The 23,437-nt window shown below is 44.8% G+C and overlaps 1 protein-coding gene across 3 annotated transcripts in view; it reads left to right on the top strand.

The window, feature by feature from the left end:
- Nucleotides 1-2,328: 2,328 nt before the first annotated feature.
- The window catches only part of LOC119659251 (calcium uptake protein 3, mitochondrial), a 207,594-nt gene continuing 186,485 nt past the window's right edge, over nucleotides 2,329-23,437 (top strand). Inside the window, exon 1 of one of the 3 annotated variants that reach the window (XM_038067237.1) lies at nucleotides 2,329-2,669. In XM_038067237.1, coding sequence (XP_037923165.1) covers nucleotides 2,454-2,669 — 216 coding nt within the window. In that variant the 5' untranslated portion in view covers nucleotides 2,329-2,453. The remainder of the gene's footprint in view (nucleotides 2,670-23,437) is intronic. The other 2 variants (XM_038067239.1, XM_038067238.1) reach the window with 2 other exon arrangements.

The following is a 23,437-nucleotide window of genomic DNA, read 5'->3' as shown; positions in this document are numbered from 1 at the left end:
CCGAAAGCGAGCAGGCGCGGTCATGAGTCCGCGAAGAACTTTCGTTCAATTAGCTTGACCTCCTTCGTGCTGAAGACCCTAGGGTACGTCTTGAACATCCACTTAAGGACAATACCTCAAAGGAAAATCCACAGAGGTAATTGACACAATTGAGCGGTCACTGTAGTACAAGCAGTGCAGGCAGCTGCCTTCTTGGATATAGAGGCGGCTTTTAACAACGTAAGTACGCTATCAAGGAAGCCTTGACCAGTATTGGATTGGAAGGGTATCTTACGTATTCGATTATATCCATAGCTATGTACCAAGAAAATCCAGTTGGATCTGGGAGGCAACCACTTGACGGGAGCTGTAAATAGAAGCATGCTCCAAGGTTGCACCATCTCTCCGGTGCTCTGGTTAATAGTAATGAACGAAATTTTACGAATATTGGAGAGCAACGAAGTGAAGGTGGTGGCGTATGCCGACGATTTGGTGATATTAGTGTCAGGGGTGCTGTCGTCTATTATGAACAATATCATGAAAGGAGCGCAACGCTGTGCCTGTGGTCCGCAAGATGTGGACTCGGCATAAATCTAACTAAACTGATGCCATTCACCACTTGAATGAACAAAGATTGGTTCTTTCCTCTAATGTAAAGTATCTGGGTGTAACTCTGGATCCAAAGCTAAATTGGAGATTGAACATAGAACTGAGGGTTTAGAAGGCCTGGATAGCCTTTTATGCCTGCAAGACAAACTTTGCAAAGGAATGGGGTCACCGGCCGAGAATGGTTCTCTGGATGTACACCGTTGTAGTGCGTCCGATCCTAACTGCAGCTGCTCTATTGTATGGTGGCAGGCCTTGAGCAAAAAATACAATAGGATTCAAAGAACCACGTGTGCAAGAGGAGAGCGTCACGAGAAAGTTTGCTGTGGACTTTCCAATCAGGGCAATGTAGAAGACCGGCATCGTGTTGCAAGGTTATGACTCAGTATTCTTTACCGATGGATCAAAGAAGCTCTCTGGAGTCGGCGCAAGGGTTTTCTCTAATAGACGCAGTGTATCCGAGTCGTATGGTCTACCAGGTTTCGCTAGTGTATTCCAAGGGGAAGTACTGGCGATATTGAAAGTCTGTCGATGGCTGGAGGGAGATCCGAGCCCCAAGCGGAAGATAGCTATTTTGATCGGCAACCAAGCGGTCATCAAGGCATTGTACTCAGCGACGACATCCTCTAACCTGGTGGGACAGTGCAGAGATGCGGTGAACCGTATGGGTCACACGCTCAAGGTCACCCTCCTTTGGGTTCCCGGACAGGAACATAGAGTGGAATGAACGAACTGCCTGATTGGCCAGGCGAAGCTCTGCTCTTGGCAGCCCTTCGGTGAATATAGTCGACTTTTTGCTGGCGGCTATCAGGGGTGGAGGCAACTCGCACTACTTAGCAGCCTCGGGCCTTAGATGGCGAAGGCTTACGAGCGTTGGCGAAGCTGCGGAGGAGTCAGGCTCTGGGGACCTCGGAGAGATTTCTAGCTGCAGGATGAGAGAGCTGCTTTCCTTTGTGAAAGCTACGAACCGGCTCTGAAGATCCGAGCCGACTGGACTCTGCTTCCCTGCTCTCACAATAGCAGTCACGGTCTTAGACAGCAAGAACTACGACGAAAACAAGAAAGGGAGAGAACCATAATGAGCCGCAGTTAAAAGCTGATCCAGCCCCACGACCCAATACTTTATAGGAGTTCCGTGGGGAGAGTGGAATGAGAAGGAGGTGGTTTTAGTGAGTAGAAGTCTCACATAGCTGCATGGCAGGAACCAGCAGTACGTTTTGAACCTTTCCACCTTCCAACCCAGAGGAAAAAAGACACAGTTTTACACAAAACCTTAAAAAGCATCCATCCTGGAGTTCGGTAATATTTGTACGATGGAATATTTTATATTCTTAGCTATGTATGACTTGGAAAACGTGCATAGAAAGCGCCTCACATAAGGTGAATATAAAACTAGTTTCAGATATCCCGATTTATTTATTGAGTTATGTGGTCTTAACCATTATTTCTTGAGAATTATCTAATATAACTTTCTATATAATATGTTAGTACGGGAACCATTTCTCCTCCTCCCATATTGCGTGCATTTCTCATGCCCACACATTTCGTTGGACTATTTAATCCGAATCACGTTACTCTCTAATTCCACTTGGTTCAAATTCCATACCACTATCACGAAAATCAGCTGTTCGGTTACGTCATCATTAGAATGTTATTTTCGAACCGGGGCTAAGCACGTGGTCTCTCTGCACCTGCTGCACATCGCTCATATTCGAAGTTGCGCTCATTTTCGAACATCAGTCTCTCTAGAGCTCTCTGTCTCTCTACGGTCTATTCCCCGCCGCGGGTGACCGGGCCGATGCTAATTTCGCGCACCTGATTCACGCTGAACTGACTCACGCCAAAAATAGAAAAGTTCCCCAACAAGAATGGCGTCCGTCGGTCAACTGTCAAATCGTGGTCGCGTTCTTTTCCGAAGTTTCCGGGGTTCCGTGCGGAATTACACGCAATGGCGCGGCGCAAAACAATTACCGAAAGATAGCGGCAAGTGTGCAGTGTTGGTAGCCGGCGGCCTGGTCGCGTTTTCCATAGTGAATTACACAAATTCCAAGCCCCACCAGGCGCTCAATGTGAAGAAAATCAAGGTAAGTAGGGGATGGGGCGACGGATGGTATAGAGCCGTCTCGCTCTGGCTTAGCAGTAAGATGTAAACAATCCGAATGTGTCAAGTGTAAACGACCGGACCGTGACAGTCAGCTGATCGCTAGTGTAACGTATTTTGGTGCATTTTGTGAATTTGGTTTTGTTTACGAAAATGATTTGAATCTTTTTGGTGTCATTCATTTGCTTGAAAAGAAAATTTTATTCTGCCGAGAATGAATGAACGCGAAACTTAAATGAACGAACTTTCAAGGCGAAGGTTGTCAAGCCTTTTCCTTGGAATTAGCGGCTTAGAACAAACATTTCCGCGTACATTTTGCAAACTTCATTGACGCATGGAAATATTTCGTAGTCATGTTTGTGGTTTTGGATTTGGGATAGTACGTTCCGTCTACGTTCATAAAGAACAGTCAGGTGAAGCCGGAACTAGCGATGATGATATATGTAAATCATTTTGATTAATTGGCGATTGCCTTGGTTGTTATTACGCCACTTTTTATGAGTGGTGCAGTCCTATTTTTCTGGCAAAAAACGCATGCCATCTCTACGATATTCTTCGTTACCTCGTCAGCCCGACATGACAGGACATTATCGACCTTCTACTTGCCTCCTTCTTCAAATTCAGGGCCATTTGTTCAAGGTCCAGAACTCGGTAGTTTAGTTTACTGGGGGGAGCCGCAGCTCCGAGCACTCAGGCCATTGTTCGGCCCATTGTACTATCCCCGTAAATAGCCTATTCAATGATCTCCCGCGTGCGTTCTTCGCAGGCTTTAGCGAATCTGAGAACATTCTCCAGAGGCAGAGAGTGTTCAGATTCTTCATTGAAGCAAACCTTGCCAAGGTGTCTTCGTCTGAGATCTGAGGATGCCGGGCACGTGCATAAAAAGTGCAGGCCCATCTCCTCCTCCTCATATTGGCTGCACATAGCCGAAACCACTACCCCGATCTTTTCCATATGTAGTTTAAGGAGCAGTGTCCCGTTAAAAGCCCTACTAGGGTTTTCATGTCCCACTTCTTAGGCTCTTTCACAAAGATTATCGTTTGCCGGCAAGAGTGCAAATTTCTCCACTCGGTTGCGTGAATCTTTATAATTTCACCCTTCAGGGTAGACTTGACAGTAGATGGTCGGATTCCAAGAGCTGGTTCTGGCCCCACCATTGTGGATCCAGACCCTCGGCGAGCCAGTCTGTTAACCTCCTCATTACCGGCGATGTTAGAGTGCCCCGGCATCCACATCAGGAATGTTTGGTTCAGTCGACTAAGATTCAGCAGCACCTGATGACAACTCCACACCTGATATGCCGTTGTCATTTAGTGCTGATAATGCCGCCCGACTCTCGGAACAGATTCGAATGGCGCGACCCCTCCATTTTTGTCGCAGACATTCTTCTGCTGCCAATGAAATGGCATATATCTCCGCCTGGAATATGGTCGTAATTTTTCCGAGGGGTCGGGCCAGTTCTATAATCGGATTCTCCGAGAATACCCCTACGCCCGATCCATCCTCCATGACTGACCCGTCGGTGAAGATTATTAGGTCTGTAATCTGAAAAGACTCATCGCCACTTGTGGACCATTCTTCTCTTTCGGTGATTACGACAGTGTATATCTTTTCAAAGACGAATCTGGAAGCCATATGATCGGTCGGCATTAGGGCTACCGGATGTTTTTCAAGGAATTTCCAGACGCATGACCGTGTGATTTGCAGCCTTTCTACGCCCCAATGGTATAGAGCCTATGTGCGTCGATGGCTGATTTCCGTTTCACCTCCAAGTGAATGGGGGGTAAATTTGGGATAGCTTCAAGTGCCGCAGCCGGCGTAGTACTCATTGCTCCAGTAATACTTAGGCAACCAAGTCTCTGAATCTGAGTTAGCAGCTTTCTGCTATTAGCAAAGTTCAGTTTTGGCCACCAGACGATGCATAATAATAATCGTTGGCGCAACAATCCATATTGGATCAGGGCCTTGAAGTGTGTTAGAGCACTTTATTCAAGACCGCAACGGTACACTAGGAGGCAATGTGGTCAGCATTGCGCTCGCCCGAGATTATTACCTGATTTGACTCAGGTACTCATTCACAGCTGAGTCGACTGGTATCCGGAACCGTGACCTTCCGTACGATAGCTTTGTGCTTTAACCACTCAGCTATCCGGACACGATGCATGCATACATCAAAATGGGTGTTATTATGGAAGTACACATCCAGTATACCTGTTTTGGTGAAAGTCCCCAGGTCTTACCTATCGCATTCCTACAGCACCAGAGCAATCTCCAGGATTTCTGGTATTGTTCCTGGATATGATGCTTCCACGTTAACTTGGAGTCGAAATGCATTCCTAAGTACTTGACTGTTTGTGCCTGCTGGATTTCCGCCCCTGCTGAGGTGGATAGCGTATAGCTGCCTCACCTGACGTTCCTAGTGAACATAGCTAGTCCAGTCTTCCTAGCGTTCACCGTGAGTTCATTGCGGAGGCACCAGCTGTGGATTTCACGCAGAGTTGCATTCAAGCGGTCACATACTGTGTCCGCAAACTTCCCGGTAATTATTACGGCTAGGTCGTCCGCAAATGCTTAGACGCGCTTAGACTTTTTTGTCCTGCAAGAGCCCAGCAGGGTATCCATTACCAAGTGCCATAACAGCGGAGAGAGAACCCCTCCCTGTGAGCAACCCCTGAGACATCCTGCTTCCATAGACTTCTGGTCGACCGATATGTGGATTTTTCTCCACTCTAGCATGTGAAAGATACAACTGATTAGCAGCGATTCGATTCCATGCCGTCTTGCCGCATCACAAATTGCCGCGAATTAGGCATAATTAAAGGCACCTTCGATGTCCAAGAATGCCCCTAAGGCGTATTCTTTTTCGGACATCGCCTTTTCAATTTTTGCCGCAAGTTCATGGAGTGCTGTCTCCATGGATTTGCCTTTCTGGAAAGCGTGTCTATGGTGAAGTAGCCATTTAGGAATGTGTATCCCTTATGAACCGATCTACTAGTCTTTCTAGTCCTTTTAGCAGAAAGGTTGTTAGACTGATCGGCCGAAAGCTTTTTGCGTCTGTGTATGTGGGTTTTCCTGGTTTGGGAATGAATAACACCTTCACATCCCGCCATTTAATTGGAATATAAGCGTGTGCTAGGCATGCACGATATATATTCCGAAAGTGTAGACCCAGGGCATCCATTCCCTCTATTGCTAGCGCAGGGATGATGCCATTCGGATCTGCAGACTTGTATCTATGGAACGAGTTAAATGCCCATTTCACTCGCTTCAGTGATACTATTATACTTTGCATGCCAGATTTCAGTCTCTCGGTTGAGGGCTGTATGCACCTGTTGGCGCCGAGAGTAGATTTTGGATGCTGTCTGGAAAGTGCACTTCAAGCAAATGGTTTGCCATTTCTTCATCGCTTTCTGTGTACTTCTCATTCTGTAAACATTTCTGGCTACGTTCTTTAACCAGAATCCACTTCAGCTTTGAGGTTGCTTCAAGAGAGTTAGTCTCATCGCAAAAGCGTCTCCATGATGATCGTTTTAGCCGATCTTATGTTCCTCTTTATAGCGATTCCAGCTAGTACCTGATTCACCTTTCAGAGTACGATTGAGGAACATCCTTGTCGTTCTCCTCTGTTTTGCCAAATCCGAGTTCCACCATGAGGTTTTACCTTTCTTTTGCATCTTGAGTGGACAGCTTTTTTAGAAAGCTTCTCTCATGCTAGTTGTGATCATCTGGGTTGTCTTCTCAATTCCAGCAATGGATTTGATGCGTTTCCCAGGGATCGTGACTCGGGCGCTCAATTCTATTTTATACATCACTCAATCTATCTTCCTCGGATTCTGAAATGGAGTGGGTGGAGGTGAATCCATGCCCATTACGAAATCAATACGTCTGTGATCCGAGAGTGTGATATCGTTTGATACCCTCCACTCTCCGATCAGAGCCTCGATGCCAGGAGATGCCACCGTCATGTTGATGACCTCTCGCCTGACCACGTTGAAGAAAGTGGGCTCATTACCCACATTTAGGATTTGCAAATCGGTTCCTACTAGACACTCCAGTAGTCTCGATCCTCTTGCATTGATGTTCGAGCTTCCCCAGAATATGTGGTGAGGGTTGACATCACATCCTGCTATTACCCCCATGCCTCTACTTTTGGCATATTGGATAGCTCTGATTAATGTTCCACTGGGAACGTCTTCTGCGTCGTAAGGAAAATATGCAGAGCATCATAGTATCTCTTTATCTCTCTGTTGATTTTTATGGTTAGCTTAGCCGATATGGTGTTGCCGTCACATAGGTCGTTAACCAAATCGAATGGAAGTCTTTGGAGACTACCATACAGGTGCGGGGTCGATCGCTTCCATTGGCATACAATAGGTCAGCATGTTGGAAGTTTAGGCCCCTGACTACCCAAACAACAATCCACGGTTCTTGTATGAGGTGTATAAATGTATCAGCCTAGTCGAGGTGATTGTCAAAAAATATCATGGACTCCTCCACGTTCTCCACACAAGGCAGCATGAAGAGCGTTATTATTATTCTGTTAAGGGAAAGTCGCACTACGTCCTTAAAAAACTATTGAGCTCCTTTTGTTGGTTATAGTTTAAAATCGAACCGCAGACTGAAGTTGAGGGTGCGGGTTTCTGAGCCGTTTACCTCCGATAGTTCGTAGATTGACCGTTGGGAATTGTTTTTCGATTTTGACCGAGGGCACACGCATAAGTTACCAGAATTGATCGAATACGTACGTGCGATGTCGTGTGCTCGCCATAGACCCAGCGATCACGTCTACTAAATCGGCTGCTTGGCTGAATGCGACGTTCCTTTGGCTGACGGGGATACCCTCCATGTTGGTTAGCAGGCGGGTCAATCACAATGTACGTACAACTTCATCATCCATTGCGTTTCCAACCAAATCTTGCAGATAACGTAAGAACTGGCTACGCTTGCGGTCTCCCATCTCTCCGCGTTCCAACATTCAGCTCGTTTCCTTGTCTATGCGAACAAATAACAAACAGTTTTTTTTCATCATAAATTTGAAATTCTTACTGTAAAATAAAAAAAAAGGAGGAGAACCTTGCTATTTGCTCTAGCTCGAAAGATTTTGTCGAGGCTTGCCAATAACGGTGTTAGTGCCACTAGAGAAGGGATTTGCCGGAAAATGAGGAGGGGTGTCGTTCGTCGCCACACATATGTCTTTGCTGTTTAGTGCTAATAATGCTGGCCGACTGTCGGAATAGATTCGAATGGTGCGACCCCTCTATTTTTTTCAACATTCTTCTTCTGCCAATGAAATGGCATATATTTCCGGCTAAATATGGTCGTCATTTTTTCAATAGGTAGGGTTGATTTCATAATCGGATATCCTGAGCATACCCCTCTGCCCGATCTGTCTTCCAAATGGAGGAGGGGTAGATTTAGGATAGCTTCGAATACCACGGCCGGCGTAGTACTCATTATTCCAGTAATATTTAGGCAACCAAGTCTCTGAAACCACGTCATCAGCTTCCTTGTGGGCAACCCCTAAGACATCCCGCTTCCATAGACTTGTGTCAGAATAATATGTGGATCTTTTTCCACTCTAGCATGTGGAGCATCCTTGCCGCTCTCCTCTGTTCGCTAAATCCGAGTTTCACCTTGATATTTTACCCCTCTTTTCTTGAGTCGATAGCTCTCTTCGAAAGCTTTTGTTATGCTAGTTGTGATCATCCGGGTTGTTTTCCCAATTCCAGCAATTGATTTAATGCCTCTTCCAGGGATCGTACCTCGGGCGGTTAGTTTTACTTTGTACGGCGCCCAATCTGTCTTGCATGAATTCTCAAATGGAGTGGTCCCATCCTCATTACGAAATCAATGATATTCTCTCCAGCAACACCCGTGATGCTTGACGATACCACCGTGATGTCGATGGCCTATCGCCTGAGCATGTTGAAGAAAGTGGGTTCATTATCCAAATTGTGTATCTGCAGTTGGGTTCCCAGATCCTCTGTCGTTGATGTTGGGACTTCCCTCGCATATATGGTGCGCGTTGACATTAATTCCTGGTATTACCCATATGCCTTTACTTTTGACACATTGGTTAGCTCTGATGAATGTTACACTGGGAACTTCGTCTATGTCATAACAAAAATATGCAGAACGCCAAATAATCTCTTTATTTTCCTGTTGACTTTTTAGGGTCAGTATAATCGTTGTGGTATTGCCATCACATAAATCGTTCATAAAGACAGTTTGGAGGTCTTTTGAGACCACCATGCAGGAACGGGGCTAACTATTATCATTGGCGTGTAACAAGTGAGCACGTCGGAAGTTTAAGCCTCTAATTTTCCCACTAACAACTTTACACTTGCTGGAAATTTATTTGAGAAATATGACACTTCATCTACGGTTCGGATGAAAATGCTGTAGGCTATACGTCCTCTTCGATGGTTTTAAGAGACGACACTTGTAACGTAACGGTCCTAAACCCGTAGTAGAGCTGGCAGCTCGTTTCTTAACGAACCATCTTTATCCGGTTCAGGAACGCCAATAGTAAAGGAAGCTTCCGGCGTATCGGCTCACATCATCAGCACGATCACGTTACAAAAGGGGAATGTGTAATAAACTAAAGGAATTGAGCTGGTTAATCGACCATCCTGAATGGCCGAAGACGACGTAGATCAAAGAGCTATCCCGAAAACCTAAAAAATTGGCGAAATTGATCGTGAAGGTCTGTCCGCAAATACTGAAGCTCCATTGGAGCGCTCGGTTGACACGTGCTTGCACGCCTGTGTGCTAGCCAAACGTGGGGGCCGGGGGTGTTCATTTGAGCGCTACGATTTCTCACGTGTCTATACCAGTGTGTGGGTCCGCTTCGGATCTTGGAAATAATCGCACAAACATAGGGATTCGTGTAAGCCTAACGAGTTAAATCAAAACGCGAGCTAAAACCTGAAAAATGAAAATGAAAAAAAACCACGCCTAGAGATCGTGCGTGATGCCGTAAATCTCCAGACCCGAGTGCCGCGATCGAGTGAGAAAGACCCACGACGGATCTCAGTCTCGATCCCTGTTTCTTCTATCTCGGATGTTTATTAAGGTGCGGTCTCCGGCATTCCCTCCCTTCTGTGACACCCTTCGGCGATTATTCTGTCCCTATAATGTGCGAGTTTTGTGGCACACAGGAGAAGAAGAAACGAAGGGAGTTCTCAAATAAAAAAAAAATTAATTATGCTTTATGAAGCAGAAGTATATTTTTATGCAAAGCCGATAAATGGGTTAACGACAAAATAAAATAAATCAGTAACATAACCCAGGAGAATTCAAGAAGAGAAAAGCAATAAAATAATCACCACCATCAACGGCGCAACAACCCGGTATCAGATCTAGGCCTGCCTTAATAAGGAACTCCAAACACCCCGTTTTTGCGCCGAGGTTCAACAATTCGATATAGCTAAAAGCTGTCTGGCATCCTAACTTATGCAATCACTTCATCTCAGGCAGGTTCTGCTTCGTCTTCTTTTTATACCATAGATATTGCCCTTATAGAATTCCCGGCCAGCGTAGGCCAGTAGTTGGGTGAACTTGAAGAGGATGGTGCCTCTCGCAATTACATCGGCATCACGAATCACTTTCTCCAGGGCCAGGTTAAAGGAGACGCATGATAGGGCATCCTCTTGTCTTAGACCGTTGTTGATGTTGAAGGGTCTCGAGAGTGATACTGCTGCTTTTATCTGGCCTCGCACATTGGTCAGGGCCAGCCTAGTCAGTCTTATCAATTTCGTTGTGACGTCGAATTCTCTCATGGCTACGTTTTACCCTGGCTATGGTCATAGGGGGCTTTAAAGTCGATGAAAAGATGGTGCAACTGATGTCGATATTCCAGCATACCAAACCACGTTTCGCCCTGGGACTTATACTACCCTTTGGCCGCCTATAAAATAATACATAAATAAAAATCATCATCATCAACGGCGCAACAACTGGTATCCGGTCTAGGTCTGCCTTAATAAGGAACTCCAGACATCTCGGTTTTGCGCCGGGGTCCACCAATTCGATATCCTTAAAAGCTGTCTGGCATCCTGACCTACGTCATTGCTCCATCTTAGGCAGGGTCTGCGTCGTCTTCTTTTTCTACCATAGATATTGCCCTTATAGACTTTCCGGGCTGGGTCATCCTTATCCATACGGATTAAGTGACCAGCTCACCGTAACCTATTGAGCCGGATTTATCCACAACCTGACGGTCATGATATCGCTCATAGATTTCGTCGTTATGTAGGCTATGTAATCGTCCATCCTCATGTAGGGGGCCAAAAATTCTTCGGAAGATTCTTCTCTCAAACGCGGCCAAGAGTTTGCAATTTTTCTTGCTAAGAACCCAAGTCTCCGAAGTATACATGAGGACTGGCAAGATTATTGTCTTGGGTAGTAAGAGCTTTGACCCTATGGTGAGACGTTTCGAGCGGAAATGCCTACTGAACTAACACCAACAGCTCTATTACCAAACCTTATCTCTACCTACACGTGCAGACGAAGGATGAAGGCGAGTCTCCCGCGCCTAAAAACGGGACAAATTGTACCAACTGGTCCTCCAGGTTGGGGGTTGGGTAGGGCTGACAACCCTACACGGAAAACAACTTTTTACGACGCCACATAAACAAAAATGGTAACGAAAAATGAATAAAATTGTAAATGAAATGAATAAATAAATAAAAATAAAATAAGAAATAAAAATAGACAAGAAAAATTAAAAAAAGGATGAAAACTTTTCACGAAATAAACCCGAAAATTTATTTGAAAACTTTTAGCAAAACAAATTTATCGGTTGATATGCACAATTTTTCCTTCTTTTCACTAGCCTCTCCATCCATTTTCTGGTTTTTCCCACCTCTTTATCTTTAAATTTTATCACCCGATTTTCTCTTGGGATTTCCGTTAGATTCACAGTGAATGGTGTCGCCTTGCGAACGATAACTTTTTATAAGTGACCGCAAGACACTTCAATTGGCTTAGTCGACTTTTTTCAAATTTGGAGTGCGTTTCCCATTTCGATCCGCCCGGAAAATGTTCACCGAATTCGCCAATATTTCACGTCTTCGTGAAGTTATCTCTTAATAAAATCTCGCGATTTCATTCCACTTACTTCACTTCCAAGTGTGATTTCTCGCGGTCAAAATGCTCCTCCTTAATTTGTCGAATAGTACAACTGTCAAATCACACTCACTTCTGGCAAGTCTGAAATCTGAACTTTCTTCACCAATAGCCAAAAATTATTTCCTCTACCCATCAGCTGTCTCTCGATCAGCCAATCCCGCTAAATCTGGCCTTGAACTTTTAAAGTTCATGTTGCCATCAGCATTCACAGTAACGTTGATTGATGCGGTAGATCATTCCCCTCTGTCACGATCAATTCGCCCAAATCTTCTTCGTCTTCAGTCTTTGTCCCGTTCTCAAGCGGGGTCGGCTCGTCGTGATCGGTTTCGCCATTTTCAGTTATCAAATGCCTGATCTGGATGCAATATCGAGGCTTTTCAATCCTCATCCAGCGTATCAAGCCACCATTGTTTCGGCCGGCATTTTGTCGTTCACCATCGACTTCAATGTTCAGACCAATCTTGACAAGTGAATTCTCGTTAACGCAAATTAGGTGACTATACCATCCAAGACGCCTCTCGCAGTTTTTCCACGATCGGTGCAACCGCACATCGATCGCAGATATCCTCATTTCGGATGTGAACAAAACGTATCACGCCACTAGTGCAACGCAACATCTTCGTCTCCATTATCGTATGATGCCGTTCATTGTCTTTTATAGTCGACCAACACTCACAACCATAGAGAGCGACAGGACGGACGACATTGCGGTAAATTTTAGATTTGAGACGTTGGTTGATACGTCGATCACAAAGAACACCAGTTGTGAGACGCCACTTCATCCAGGTTGCGTTAATTCGTGAAGCAATTTAATAGCAGTTCTCTATTGGCTGATAAGGTTGACTCGAGATATTTAAATCACTCAGTTCTTGGTAGGTCACTGCCACTTACAGTGATTGTGCCTGTTTCATGGGGATCGGTCGTCAAAAATTTTATTCAGATTCCATCTGAGACCGTGTTGCATGAGCCGATCATTCCATTTTGGACAAGTTACTCGAGATAATTTTTGCTATCAGATGCTAGGAAAACATCATCCGCACAAAGCAGCGTGTAGGGCGCTGGACGTTGGATGTCCCGTGTGACGGTGTCCATAACAGGAGGAGTGGTGAGAGGGCGCTTCCTTTTGATGAACATCAACAGAGACACGAAACGGTTTTGATATACCCGTCAAACTTCGAACTATACTTTTCGGATCGTAGTAGAGCAATTGAACCCAGCGCACGAGTTCTTCTGGCACTAAGTGTTGTCGTAACGCATGCCAGATGAGTTCGTGTGGTACACGGTCAAATACTTTCTCTAGATCCAGAAATGCAATGTAAAGAGGGTGATGCAGCGTGTATTGCGTCAGTAGTTCCATAGTTCTTGACAAATCCGGCTTGATTCACGGTTATTTTAACGATTTCGGGAATACGGTTGTAGAGAATGCGTTCAAAAATCTTCATGGTATGGGAAAGTAACCGGATCGGGCGGTCATTTGAACATTCTGCTGGATTACCTTTCTTTTTCCATATTGGAACTGTGGTACTGTCTTGCCAGTCAGATGGTGACCTACTTTCGTGAATAACCCGATTAAAGAATTCACTGAGCCACAGTGTGGGGTCCCAGCTATTCACTATCCAGAGCTCGGACGCGATGTTATCAGGTCCTCTGGCTTTCCCCAATTTCAGTCATTTTATTGCCTCCTCGGCTTCAGTTGCGCTGACCGGTGGAACTGCTTCAAATGTCGGGAATGACTGCAGAAGTGGAGGATGAGCAAATTTTTCAGTTGAGATGTGTTCGAAGTTTTCTCGCCATCTATCCGTCGAAGCTCGACGGTTGGTAAAGAAAGTACTGTTCTTGTCATTAACGCAGCAGAAGTGTTCGATATCCTGTGTGCGTTCATTTTGGCTTTTGGCAAGTCGATACACATCTCTCTTGCCATCCCAAGTGTCCAGTTTATCGTAAAGATTTTTGTAATGGTCTGCTCGGGTGACAGCGACCGCTTTCTTTCCTTCCCGGTTGGCATTCTTATAAATTTACCAATTGGCGAGGGTTTTATCGTCGAGAAACCTTACTTGATGACCCCGAGGGTTGCAGAGGCCGCTTTGTGAATCGTGTCGTTCATTTGGTTTCACGATTCGTCCACATTCGTAATGGTTGGTAATTGCGTAACTGAAATCATTTCTTCCTTCTTCTTACGAAATCGCTACCCTTTAATGCGCGGACTGTAAGAAGTTGAGAAAATCATTTGATGAACCATGCATTCGTAAGTATCAATGTATTCGTCCGCAAAATCGATTATATGCTCGCCACCCTCATTGCGCGCCCCAAACCCCTTTCCCCCATGGCACCTGTTACCGTCTGCCTTTTCCCCCTGACCATTAAGGTCGCCGGCAATAATAATATAGTCGTCAGCAGGCACGTTGCAGGTATTTTCATCGAGAAGTTGCCAGAAGGCATCTTTCTCGGCATCAGGTCGGCCTGTATGTGGTGCGTACGCGGTGAAGAAGTGAATAGTGCGATCAGCTGATATAATGGGGAGCATCATCAGCCGATCATCAAATCGTTCGACTTATTTAATGCCATCACGGAAATCCTCTGAGATGGCAATGCCAACACCGTATTGAGTGCCACCAAAATAGAGAAGTTTATAGCCATTTTTACCGCGTTCGCGTTCAATATCGCAGCTTTTGGTACCAGACCGTCGGGTTTCCTGCAGAGTGCAGATATCAATGTACCTTTTCCGAAGGGCTCTTGCGAATTCCTCGGTCTATCCAGTTAGGGTGTCAAAATTTAAAGTGCAGATACATATTTTTTTTTTGTCTTGACGCCTCCCATGCATCATGAACTCTTGCCCATTTCTCGACAGGACCGGGGCCCGTCCTGCCGCGTCGACTGCGCGAATACATTCAATTGTATGCGACGAAATTTAAGGTAATTGCAAACTATTGAATGCATTATTTGATCCAATTAATCCCGAAAAAGACGAATGAAATCCCGCTCCCGTCACGAAGCCGCGGCCACTATAACTGCTACAGCCCGTCCGTTAAGGACTGGCTGTCAGTTTGATTGGTTACCGCTTGAATAAGTGGAGATTCTGAGTCTAGGCTCAGGTTCTCCATCGATGAGCTCGGGGTTGTCCCTTCACTTAGGGTTCGACCGTCATGATTGAAATTTAATTTATGCTTTTGTTTTGTGTTTTTAATTTTGTCATAGTTGGCTGCCGTGGTTGTTGTTTTATCGGTGAAAATAAGTCAATCTTGGCAGAGCTGCTTTTTACCGAGACAAAGCTAGTTGAAACTAGGACCCCTGGAACCCAGAGTTTATCATCCACGGGCAAATCTTAACCCCTGTGACCACTCAGCCTCCGGCACAGTATTTCCATCTTGCTTCAGAGTTCTTGTTACCGCTAAGCTTCAGGTGTTATTTCGGGTTCTCTAGAGGTAGGTGATCATCGAGGGAGAGATTTTGCTTTTAAAAGTATGGATCGATCAATTCTCACGCTCAGAGCCTACAAAACACAGTCGTTCTTTGTGAATGCATCTCATTTTTCACAGTCGCTTGTGAATTATGTGGGTGACGTACCAACTGAGGTGGAAGTACACCTCATCTCAGACAATTATTGTTTTTGTGAGGTTATTGTCCTCTTTTTGTCGATCTAGGACTGAACAAATCGATGTCTCTTTCCATGATCTTTACAATTTTATCCATGTGGAAGTTGAATCTTGTTTTGCATGCCTTTTCAGGTCAGACATGAAAAATTGAAGTACACATCTTTAACTGCAAGAAAATTTTCTGTTAAAAGATTCCACTTTGACTTAAAAATGCCTTTGAGTTGGTTGACTGATTGAAATTGTATGCACTCAAAAATACTATTTTCGTTTCTAGCCCACCGTGGTGGTTACCAGGTTTTCACCCCACCCAATTCCTTTTCATATTTTGATGTCTTCACCTTTCACCAGGCCTTGAGGCTTTCAATCGATTTAGCCCTTACCTACCTATAACATTATTTATAAACATTTTCAAACATATCTTCTTCTCTTACGTAACATTTGTTGTAAATCGCTTTCAGTACTGCTCATTCGTATTATCTAAATCTAAACGCCGTTTCGGATTCCGTTTCTTTTTCTAATTCCACACGGAATCAACTCAATTAATAACAAAAAACTAATTTCCTCTGTAAGACATGGAGAATTTAATTAACGCCGTCATGATCATCATCATCAGCACCATTATCGCGAACGTGAACGCATCAATGAGTATCTGTTGTGGGATTTTTATGTTCTAAAAGTATCTCAAAATAACACGACCCAGCTGCCGACCAAACGGAATAATCATATCTCAGTGGAACTCATCAGCGTGCATAATAAATGATGGCAAATTTGTCACATTTTGATTTTTTATCCAGGAGGCACCGCGTAGATTCGACAGTCCTTCAAGATACACAAATATGAGCTAATGTGTGTATTGGTGGGGCAAGAGTGTTGCGCTGTGATGAGCGGTAAACAACAGATGCCTTCCTTTCCAAGTAGCCAGAGTGGAAATGAAATTATAGAACTGACAATTTTCAACGGTCTATTAATACAGATCCCATACGCAAAGCATTCATCATGGCAGCTTAGAGGAAAATCACAAGTAGTTTCGCTGGTGACTGGTGGCTGTTGAGACATTTCGTGTCGAAATACTCATTAACTACTCCCGGGGATCGGTTCGGCAGCCACAGAAAACTTGTCTGCGGTGTGTCTAGCTCAGCTTACCAGAACACATCTGTAGTGCTCCTGGATTGAAGGGGTGGGTTTCTGGTGAAATCGGAAGAACCTCATTGAAAAACACTTTGCATGAGAGACATCTCGGTAGCAGGGGCGACATCCAGAACATCCTGCGGTTGACCCAAACTTAGGCATATGTTCTGGAAGGATGCATTTACACATTGATATGAATTGAGCAGGAGATTGATGATGAGAATGCGCAATGTTTACAAATTAACCGAATCACTAGTGCCGCGTGCTTAACAAGGGATGAGACAGTTGAGACACTCCTAATTGGATTGTGTCCTGTTAATGGAAATTTTGTCTGTAAGTGATTTTTCATGTTATGGAAACTAGTATGTTAATTTCATACATCATTAGTGGGATAAATAATTGTTCTGCTCAGTTCATTCGCGGCAGTCTGGCTTTTGGTGCAAACAGCGTTAACAACCATTTATCATGTCAGGTCATTTACAAGAATATTACAAAAAAATCTAAATGTAATAATGCAAATAGAAATGCTACCAGTATTATAGCTCCCATTCCCATTCTCCCCCATGGACGGATATTTTGATTTTGATTTCAGCTTCAAAAGACGTCTTCCATTGCAACTCACTGTATGCAACTCCCAAGGTTCGTGTTAGTTTTAAATCTATCTGTATAAAGTCTACTTGAAATTACATAAAGCAGGTTCGGTATTATTCAATTTCCGATCCATTTGATATTAGCTGACAGACCCAAAGGGACCTGCAAGGTTTTTCGAGTTTTGTGTATTAAAAGATAAGATATGAGAATTGCGTTCATTGGTCTCTCGTCTTTAAAAAAGCTTTTATCTCTCCTGCCGAGATTAATCTGCTTCTACTATCAAGAAAAAAATTTGGATTTGGGAGACACTTGGTTCCAACAAGACGGTGCAACAGCACACACTTCAAGAGCATCGATGGCTGTTCTGAGGGAACAGTTTCCAGAGCGCCTTATCTCAATTAGAGGCGATTTGGAATGGCCGGCACGCTCTCCCGATCTGTCCCCTTGTGATTTTTTTCTATGGGGTTTTTTGAAATCCCGTGTTTATGTGAACCGTCCAAGAACCCTACAAGATTTGAAGACCAACATCCAAGAAGAAATAGCCAACATAACACCTGCTATGCTAACAAGAGTCATGACAAACGCCAGAAATCGGTTTACGCAATGTATGTATACCAGGGATGGAGCAGTCCAGGGTGCTTATTGGGGGATACGAACCCATGCGCACAAAGGATTGCTTAAACCTCACCAAAAAGAACCTCCGAATCATAGTGGGAATTCTCACTGGTCATTGTCGGCTGAACTACCACCTAGGGAAGCTAGGGATATCTACGGACACTGCCTGCAGGTTCTGTGAGGAGGAGGACGAAACCTCTATGCACGTCCTGGGACAGTGTCCAGCACTTGTGCAAAGTAGGTCGATACATCTGGGAGAACACTTAATACCAGATGCAAAGCTGAAACTTCTGGAAGTGGGGAACATACTAAAGTTCCTAACGGTTACTGGCCTGCTTGAGATACTATGATCAACAGGTACACTATAACCAGTAAAAGGGGCACAATAGTTCTTCAAGGACGCGGTGCGACTTTCCCTTAACAAAATAATAATAATAATGTATGGAGAATGGGGGACGTCACCTAACAGATTTGATCTTCAAAACAATGTAAATAAAAACTTTAGACATGTACCTACATTATAAAGAATAAATAAATATTTTCCGATGTATACAGCAGTTTTTATTGAGTTTTGAAAAGAGGAAGTTATGCTGCCGCACCCTGTACAATCCACCCAAAGGAACAGGAACTGGTAGACAACAAACTCAATGCATTTCGTAATGGCAATTGGGAATTATGAAAAATACCTACCCTTCGAGCTAGCGACGGTGATGACCACATAAGGAGAAGGGCAACATTCCTAATAAATCCGTTCATAGTAATTCCTTAGGTAATTTCGAGCCAAAAAATGGAAAAATCGAAATTATCTGAAAAGGAATGTGAAGCTATTGAAAGGAACAAAACAACCTCCGAACAACACTCGTCTGAATGTTTCTAAAACTTTACTATTTGCTTCTAAATAAAGCAGATGCGATTATAATTTGAGCTTATAATTCTTGGAAATAATCGTTGGGAAAAGGTCAATTTCAGTAGTCCGGCGGAGTTATCGTTGAACTAGGCCCAAAGACGACTAACAAGAGTACTTTCTGCAAGGCGGTCAAACGGCTATTGGGGGAGAAGGCTCTTGTTTCTAGCCTAGAACCTATGTGATATCTAGAAATACGGGATCTTGACTGCCTCACAGAAAAGGTAGAGGAGGCGATAAAGCGTGAATGTCCAGGGGTAACCAATGCCTGGGTAGGTATCACCTCTGTAGGAGGAGAAGGAAGGAGAAGACAGGTCTCAGTGGCGCCGGTGTTAAATGGTACCTGCGCTATCTGAAGGAAGGCCTGAAACCCGTAGAGGCCCTTAAGAAGACTCAGGATAGACCTAAGCCTCTCTACTGGAGCCGAGAAAGCGGGGAGCAGCAGAGATAAGCCCGCATGAAGGGAATGTTCCCAAAAAATCCAAACCTGAACCCAAGGGGGCAGAAAACCCGGGCAGGTCAGGAGTGAAGGCAGAACCCAGGAAGCCCGACATTAGCTATGCCAGTGCGGTAAAGGACATTCGACTGGCCAAACTGCCAAAAATGTTTCCCGAGCAAATACTCACTCGTGAGGAGCAGGAAATCATTGAGGACCTCGCCGTCAGGCAGATGATTAAGGGTTGGACTTCGAAACTGGTGTTCACCGGGATACGCTTTCGACCAGGTCTTATACTGGTGGGCTGCGCGACGGAAAACACGGTAGAATGGGTTAGAACCATAGTTCCTAGATTGCCAGGCTGGGAAGGGGTGGAACTGTCAATATGTGCTGGGGATGTTGTTTTTCTGCCAAAAGCCGCGGCAATAGAAACGGAAGACCTTATGAGCCTCCTAATCGCTCAGAATGAATATCTTTATACCTGACTATAGAGAGTCTTCAGAAGCATGGTGGAGGGCAAGGGTACATTCCACACGATCGGGATAGATGACCGATCCCTGGAGGCAATTAAACGTCGGAGTTGGCATATCAACTACCTATTCGGCAACATACCCGTGCATGTACACAGGAAAAAGCCGTGGAAAGATACCTCGGAGGAGACACCGGGTGGAAAACATACCGAGGTCCTTGAAGAAGCCTCGAAAGCCATAGAGGTGGAACGGACTGAATCAACCAGGGAAGTAGACCTGCTGCCCAATGAAGAGCAGAAGCTGGACGACCTAGACCTAGGACCCCTAGGGCTCAGGGTGGACAACGATGCGCAGGAAAGCGCCATGTCGGAGAAGGGCGACACTCCGAGAGTGGAGAAGAGCTCCAAACAATAACGGAGCCAATGGCCAGCACCAAGATAGCCCAGATAAACCTCCATCATGCGAGAGCTGCATCTGCAGTGATTGCAAGGGCAAGTTCCAAGGAGAACATTGGAATAGTGCTGGCTCAGGAGCCCTGGGTGTACTGGCGCAGATTCGCGGTCTGCAAGGAGGAAGTATGCAGGTAATTTGGGACTCCTCTTGTGAAAAACTAAGAGCTTGCATAATTCTTAAATGTAATTTAAAATACATATGTCTTTCAGAGTTCTTAACTGGGGACCTTGTGGCTATTCAAGTCTCATTGGAAGCCGGGAGGAGCATTCGAGAGGCAGTTGTGGCATCGGGATACTTCCCAGGAGACGAAATCCGGGCTCCACCGGAACAATAATTATAATTGTAATAATTGTATAATTGTAATGGATTATATGGTGGGACTTTCACCACAACGGGTTCATTGAATATTATATGCATTATAAAGCCCATTTTGTAAGAATGTATTGTCTAGTCGCCGGTCATTGTCTGGTAAGCCCTAGCGGAGCACAAGTTGGTATCGGGGCAAAAATTCTCTTCTAACTAGGCCGAGGTACTGTCAAAAACGATTATTGTTATTATAATCTCGACAAGATGAGCATTTTGGTGAATATAACTTCATCCTGCTGACTTGTTGGTGTTCACAGATTTGTTGATCTCTTTCACATGTGTTTCAGGCCATACCAATTGCGAATGTTCTTCTGATGGTTATTAGGGTCTGTTTGTGTTTTATCTCTATCTCTATTTCTTCGTATTTGTTACGAAGGACTTTGATATTGATGGCTTCAGCGTTTACTCCCCCTTGATTGTTACAGGGAATTTGAGGTAGCGTCAATACTCGGGTCTGGACAACCGTGCCAACGGTTCTACCTATACAGGAAGCGCATGTTCCTGGAGAAAATGCGCAAATCGTTTATCTTTGTTCTTTACCCAATCCAGTCACGGTAGGAGCCGTTGGTTCATGTCAGGCAGTTTTTATGGGCTTGATGGCCAACCGAACACAACGAGAATCAGTTGACACAGTTTTTTTTTTCGATTATAGCCCATGCGACTTGCCTTCGACAATCAGCAATCAAATTATTGTTATTATAGATGTTCGTGATATCTCACTTCTTGAATGAGATTTTCTAATTGTCATATTCACTGTGCTTGCTTAGTCCTCAATAATGTGAAAACCATAACATATCGTTTTGAGAATGAACATATCGGTTATCTTGATATAAATTTCCAGCCTCCCACTCGTCGTCCATCTTGGGAGAGTGGATTCCATTACATGACGTCGCGAGAAATGCAATTGCCGCCCGTCTTTGGTATGCGACCTATCCACTGCTGCCGACCTGTAGGCCGACCAAATTTTTCGTTTGAGATAGTGTCAGGCTAGCGTACTCCGATGATACGACGCAGACAGGTGTTGACGGAGGCCTGGATCTTTTGAATAAAAATCGAGTTCACTTTCCCTGTGTTACTACCATATAGTGGCACAGGAAAAACACAACAGACTTTAGACCTGGCAGCAAAAATGGATCTAACGCTGTTAATGCATTGGGAAACATCCAGCTCGGTGCCACCGTCGGCAGAAACCACACTTCCTAGATATGCAAATTTATCGACGTCTTGGATCCTATGCCCATTAATGCAGATAAGGAGAGTGCGATTACCCGTCAGACTGAGAACCTTGTTTTTGTTGGTGTTAATCTCAAGTCTAACTGTACTTGCCACTCTTTCCCAATTCAAGGTCCATAACCAGGTGAGAGAGCAAACAAATGTCGTCGTAGTAAAGGTGCTCTTGGAAGGATGTCATCGTTCATTGAATCCCTCCACGTTCTGCGGACGAGGCGCATGAAGAACGTCACCGATAACAAGAAGAAATAATATCGGTGACGGGATGCAATCTGGCGGACTTCACTTTGGACTTCGAGATCTTCTGAGATTTTACTTCATTGCAGCACGTGCCATTTTGCGCCATTATATGTGTGTGATAATAGTTATTAGTTTTTCCGGAATGCCCCTTTCGCGCAGAATGCTCCAGACACACTGCCTGTTCCCACTATCGAAAGCTTTCTCGTAATCGTGCGGCGAAGATCTATACTCTGCGCACTATTCGAAAATGATCAGGCACCCAACCTGATGTCTGTCAATCAAGCTTTCGGGATATTCTTTGATGCGTTCCACGCCGGCACGCAGATACCCCTCCGACTGTCTCACTTTCTTTGGAATCTTAATGACCATTCCCTTCTTTCATTCTCTGGGAAAAATCTAGGATTCGCAAGATTTCCGTACGAGTGGAAACAGCAGTAAATATGTCAAGCCCAGCGGCTTTACTTCGTTTGAGTTCATTTATGGCTGAAATGATTTCTCTTCTGCTTGGAGGAACAGTCTGTATCCGCATGCTACGGTGGCTAGCCATTTCATGCACAAGAGGAGGAACCTCACCGGATGTCATACGGTTAAGAAATGTGGTGAAGTGTTCTTTCTACCTCTTCAGTTGATCCTCATCGTGGATGACAATCGATCGTTGACGTCCTCCACAGGACTATCGAAAAATTTGCGACCACAATTTGCTCTGAGGTGATCCGGTATACACTTTTGAAATCATTGAGTTATGTGATATCTTCCTCTTCCTTGACTAATGCAATAGCAAATTTTCTCTTGTCATGGCGTACACTACGCCGAATTTCTCGGGATTTCGCTCGGTATCGGAGTTCGTGTACGTCACACAATTGACCATCAGATGGTAATCTGCCAATCTCGGCGCCTGTCTTGTTACGCACATCCAGGAGGCAACCCCCAAATCTACTGTTGATCGCGAAGTGATTGATCTGATTGTTCGTATGTTGAAACCCAACTGACCTTATGGCAAGCTCTGTACTCGAGCAATTTGCCGCCAATGACGGCGCGGTAGAAGCTGCAGAAATCCATAAACTTCCCACCATTGTTGTTATGATCACCAAGACCGTGCTTCCCCATTATATACCCGAGCAAGGTGTTGTCAAAGCCCACCTTGGCATTCAGACCATCCATCACGAGCACAATGTCCCCTGTAAGAAGCCTCTCCTGAACTACATATAATTGTTCGTAGAAAGCATCCTTCTCCACTACATCGGGAGTCTGCGTTGCCTAACCTGGACCGAAATCTTGCAGTTGGAAGTCTGCCAAAAACCGGCTCCTAGGTCAAGGAAACGCGCCTTGCGGTCGCCGTCTGAAGCAACCCAACATCGGATTCGTTGCTGATACCACTTGGCTTTCCAGGGTACAAAAGCATATTGCCATTAGTGGGGCAAGGGGCAAAGGAGTACTGTTTAGAACCATTGGAATATTAGCTCCAGTTGGAAAAAGCATTGTTGTTCTACGGACGTGCACACACTACAGAAACCAATCATAGTTCGTTTTCGATAGTCAAATGTCGTAATCGTACCGTCAGCCCTATCCTAAAATTTGCAGGGCAGACTTTGT

The sequence above is a fragment of the Hermetia illucens genome, chromosome 6 (assembly GCF_905115235.1).
Source record: "Hermetia illucens chromosome 6, iHerIll2.2.curated.20191125, whole genome shotgun sequence".
Taxonomy (NCBI): Eukaryota; Metazoa; Arthropoda; class Insecta; order Diptera; family Stratiomyidae; genus Hermetia; species Hermetia illucens.
This window is presented reverse-complemented; position numbering and strand designations above follow the sequence as displayed.